The sequence below is a fragment of the Notolepis coatsorum genome (genome assembly GCF_963971535.1).
Source record: "Notolepis coatsorum genome assembly, chromosome: 2".
NCBI lineage: Eukaryota > Metazoa > Chordata > Actinopteri > Aulopiformes > Paralepididae > Notolepis > Notolepis coatsorum.
The window spans coordinates 140,295,319-140,300,580 of NC_140166.1; the positions used below are offsets into that span (position 1 = coordinate 140,295,319).

A 5,262-nucleotide genomic window follows, 5' to 3' on the forward strand; every position below is an offset into this window, starting at 1 on the left:
CATATATGTTATGATGAATTGAAAATGGGGGACCCTGATGTAAACCAGACGAAAGTCTTTCTCTGGTCTGCATCCCCTTAACAATTGTATGTATTGGGCGGCTACGTGGCGTAGTGGGCAAGGTGCTCGCCACGAATGACGCAGACGCTGGGCTTGCCTGTTCGAGCCCAGCGCTCCACCTTGCTTTCTGTTTAGCTGGCCGTCCGTACTAATACACATTGGCTGTATTGGGGTGGGAAACTGATGGGTGGGGATCGGGCGTTGTGGACAGCGACTCCTACAGGTCGGTTGGTGCGCCTGCACAGTATGTTATAAATGTTATGATGAATTGAAAATGTAAACAAGACGAAAGTCTTTCTCTGGTCTGCATCCCCTTATTAACAATTGTGTGTCTTGAGCCGTACTGTATTGTTTGTACCCATTCTGCAATCTGTTAATAAAGTTTTCAATCAATCAATCAATCAATCAATCAATCGAAACCCTTCCTTCTTTTGTAATCTCCTTGAATTCAGTGTGAAGCCTCTTTCCGCTCAGGCAGCTCTGGCAGCTACTAGGTCCTAAAAATCGGGGGGCGTGGCTAGAAACAGCGTACAAAAACGCGCCGCGTCATCACGCAGGCCTTTCCAGCTCTCTTCAGCTCAGCAGCAGCATGGCACCCAAGGCGGCGAAGAAAGAAGCGGTCCCCGTGAAGACAGAGGCCAAATCCAAGGCTCTGAAGGCGAAAAAGGCGGTGCTGAAGGGAGTCCACAGCCAGAGGAAGAAGAAGGTGAGGACTTCTCCCACCTTCCGTCGGCCCAAGACCCTGCGTCTCCGTCGGCAGCCCAAGTACCCTCGCAAGTCTGCTCCGCGCCGCAACAAGCTCGACCACTATGCCACCATCAAGTTCCCCCTGACCACCGAGTCCGCCATGAAGAAGATCGAGGACAACAACACCCTGGTGTTCATCGTGGACGTTAAGGTGAGGAGGGGCTGACTTTAGTTATTTGTTTTTGTAAAACATTGATGTTAAAAGTCAATTTTGCTCGAACGAGACGAAAAGATGGCGGTGTTTTTAGATCTCTGGGAATGGTGCCCTATACTGCCATCTACAGGCTCCTTCGAGTATGACTTCTGTCATAGAGCTGCTCTTGGTAGAATTGGCATTCCTAAAGGCAACTAAATGCATGTTAATGTTCCTATATACTTATTTATTTATGTACAGTGGTACAGGTATAAAGACACTGGTACTTTGCCTATACTGGCATCTACAGGCTCCTTGGAGTATCTGTCTTCTGTCATAGAGCTGCACTTAGAATAGGTAGGTAGAATGGGCATTCCTAGACAAATCAAGGCAATTAAATGCATCCTAATGTTCCTATATACTTATTTATTTATTCATGTTCAGAGTATTATTATGTACAGTGGTACAGGTATAACTTTGCTGTAGAAACTAAACGGATGCTAGGTTAACTGACAGTTATGTGGAACATTTCTACTAGTCTCATGCATTGTCTACACATTTGATTAAATGTGTTGTCGTACAGTACAACGGAAATAAGTTGCATCCAACCAGAGTGCAAATGTAACCGTAAAGTCTAATGGTAATATATAATGTACAGGTGGTTAATGATGTTAGACATGATCAAGATTATATAGCAGCCCATAACTATAATTGCATCTCAGACTGCTGCTGTATACCTGATGTTGTCTGTGGAAATTGTTTGTTTATGCAGGAGACTCGAATGTGTCATTTGTCTGAACATGCAAATTACTTAAGTAATACAATTTAACTGAACCCTCTTGTCACACTTGACATTAATGCTCATTCATATTGCCTGCTCATATTTACAAGGACCACATGCAGCTTATGCAAGTGCAAGGAATAATTTCCCTTTATTGCAGTGCTATAACTTAAAAAAATTATTGAGGTGAAAAGATAAGAAATAAGAGAATGTGAAGTGTTTTTTTGAATTATATATATATTTTTTTTTAAATATGGTATGTAACATTTTTACTTCACCATTATTTGAACTCATTTACAAGCTTACAAAACAACAATCTCATACATATAGGCACAATAAAAAAATCTGCAACACCAGTTACAAGTCGACACACGGTGGTCAGAGATCATACTTTTAAATGCAGCAAGAGAAGGAAGAACCTTCAGATTCAGTCGGAGGACGTTCCAGGTGTTGGAAGCTTCAAGGGGAAAAGTTTTTTTTTTTCTTAAAATATTTTTACAATGGTACAATAAGATTAACCCTTTCACTACCACACTACACAAGATTTACTAGTGTGATAGTAAAGAGTTAACCTTCCGTAGTGAAAGAGTTAAATATTATTGTACCATTGTCGCAGTGAAAGGGTTAACCATTTGCTAGTGTGGAAGTGAAAGGGTTAAGCACCATAGTTGGGAGAGTCAGTCAAACTTCCACCAGGAACCCACACACCGTACTCACTGTCTGTATTCTCCACTTTTTGATGACAGGCGAACAAGCATCAGATCAAGCACGCCGTGAAGAAGCTGTACGACATCGACGTGTCGAAGGTCAACACCCTCATCAGGCCCGACGGGGAGAAGAAGGCCTACGTGCGCCTGGCGCCGGATTACGACGCCCTGGATGTGGCCAACAAGATCGGCATCATCTAAACTGCTGCGGCCGACCGGGTGTTATGTTATATAGGATATATATATACAAGTTAACAAAAGCGGCTCTTATTCGATCAGCGGAGCACAATTGGAACAATATGACTTTTCTATAAAAGACACCAGGAGCCCAGTAACTTGTAATCAATCTTTTGTGAATGCATGAAGGATTTATTAAAGAAATGATTAAAAAAAAAATTAAATAAGATGTTTCATCCTCGGTTTTATACTTTAATGAGTTATTATGCCTGCTATCACAAGTTTCCTACACCCCCTGATGCTCTGCTGTCTGGCCACACTTAAACCCTTTCACTGCGACAAATACAGAATGTTAACCTTTTCACTGCCACACTACAGAATTATGGTAGTAAAGGTTAACCTGTAGTGAATGAAACAGCTGGAACCTCTAGTGCAGTGGTTCTCAACTAGTCTAGCCTCGGGACCCAACATTTTCCTTAGTCATTAAGTCGCGACCCAAATTTCTTAACCACTATGATTTATTTTCCTTTTTTGCAGTAATACACAATCTTTCATGCATTGTTAAAAACATGAAATAACTCTTTAAGTGCAACTAGGGCTAAAAACCCAATGAAATAAAATAATAATAAATATATCCTTCTTAGCTTAACATCCCAGGGAACTAATGGGATAGCTGGGGATGTTGTTTGCTCCTGACAAGAGTCTCTAAGTCTGGGGTGATGGTAGACAAGCAACTCTGAGGTCATGCTCAATGTCCAATCTGTTCCTCTGCTTTGTCTTAAGCCACTTCCACAAAGATAGGTAGCACAAAAAAAATGATGTATTAAAAAAAGAAAATTTACACACAGCCGCGACCTAATCAAAATGACAGGTCGCGACCCACCAGTTGAGATACACTGCGAGTCTAGTGTACACCCCGAGATTCCTAGTTCCAGGTAACACTGATGTGAAATGCCTGTTCCCCTGTGCTTGGAGGGGAAAGGAGCAAAAACATTCTGCTCATCTGGTAGCACATGAATAGCTGTACATGTCTAAATGGTGCATTTATATAATAGTGCTTTTGTCCAAAGCGCTTTACAATTTGTTACTCACATTTTACACATTCACACACCGACGGCGCAGGCAACCATGCAAGGCGTCAACCTGCTTGTCGGTAGCAGTTGGGGGTGGTTACGCGTCTGGCTCGAGGTCACTGACGTGCTACCCGGGAGGAGCAGGAATCGAACTGAACCTTCAGGATTACCAGCCCCTGTGTCTTGACAAAAGCATCGCTCTTGTAGAATACTTGATTTAGTGGCATATAGCTTTGGGAAGACTGATGTTAATTTGAGCCCCTCCCCCTAGAAAATAATATAAATAAAACTGCTAAAAACTTAATGAATCCCCTGCCTCAGAGCTGGGTCTAGGGACATCTAGATGATTGAGAGAATGGACCTCCCAACATGCAGCAATCTTTGTGGTTATCTACCTGGAGCATAATTTTTTCCCCTCCCCTTAATTCTTCAACTGTAGTGAAAGGTTAACCTGTAGTGTGGTAGTGAAAGGGTTAAGCTGCTCAAGGATGCTATTCGAGGGACTGCTGTTGATGGTGCAGAAATCCAACGGTCAGCATGAGAAACTATTCTATTGCAGGGCATGTTTACAGGCTGCATGAGCTAGTATAGTATACATTTTATGTAAATTCTGATTGAGCTCGATTGATTTTCCTCTTTGACGATGCCCATAATTCAGTAGAAAACATGTTGGAAGCTGATTTGAAAGATTCCATTGTTGGAATTGAAAATGTTACTTTTAAATGTACCTTTTGGTCAAATTGATGTTGATTCTCAACATTTGAGTATATTACTAATGGGACATGTTTGGTATCTTGTCCTACCTGCACCCCGACCCCGAGGTAATGATACTCATTTACATTTATCTGACAAAATACCTAAACATAGGTGTAGGAGCCAAATTCTAGGATGACAATTGTACCTGTATTGCCCCATTAGGCATATCGTTTATTATGGTCTCTGCTTTGCGTGTATTAATGTCATAATGAATTCCAAGATGGAGATTTACCTTGTCGTCTCCCCTTTTTCCCCCATGTTGCCCTTACCACTCCTATAACATGGCAGGTAGTTGGGAGTTCATGTAGGCCCCAGGTAGAGCGGTACCATATCTTATTTGACCGCGCTTAATTGCCAGTTTACGTTAATTTACCAAGCCCTTTTTGTTTGTTTGTTTGTTTGTAGTTATAGGCAGCTATTGGGGCTGTATAATTAGCTTTAAAATAAATAAAAAAAAATGTCAAGGTACATCAGATCTTTATCATCTTTTCTTTTGGACTGCAATTCGGAGAGTGTCAGACTACCGACGTCACACCTGGAGCCTCGAGGCCACTTTGGTCCGTAGGATTGCCTTTACAATAGGCAATACAATTTAATCTGAATGTAAAAATATGAGCGAAATAAACTACACAAGGTGCAGGTGAGGGTCTGTAGCCAGGGTGTACATTGTATCCACGCATGTTTTGGTGGTGAAGGGTCACATACTCTGGTCAGACATTCCTATAAACACACTATAAATACTAATAATAATAATAAATTTTATTTGGTGGTGACTTTCAGGACACCCAAGGTCACCTTACAGATCATAGAAAAAAAAACACAACTAAG

At 41.6% G+C, this 5,262-nt stretch overlaps 1 protein-coding gene across 1 annotated transcript; it reads left to right on the top strand.

The window, feature by feature from the left end:
• The first annotated feature begins 601 nt into the window (after positions 1–601).
• Positions 602–2,832, top strand: rpl23a (ribosomal protein L23a). Its single transcript, XM_084337911.1, has 2 exons — positions 602–958; positions 2,468–2,832. Exons 1-2 carry the CDS (start codon positions 650–652, stop codon positions 2,627–2,629), a joined length of 471 nt encoding a protein of 156 aa, XP_084194037.1. The 5' UTR covers positions 602–649; the 3' UTR covers positions 2,630–2,832.
• The last annotated feature ends 2,430 nt before the right edge of the window (positions 2,833–5,262 follow it).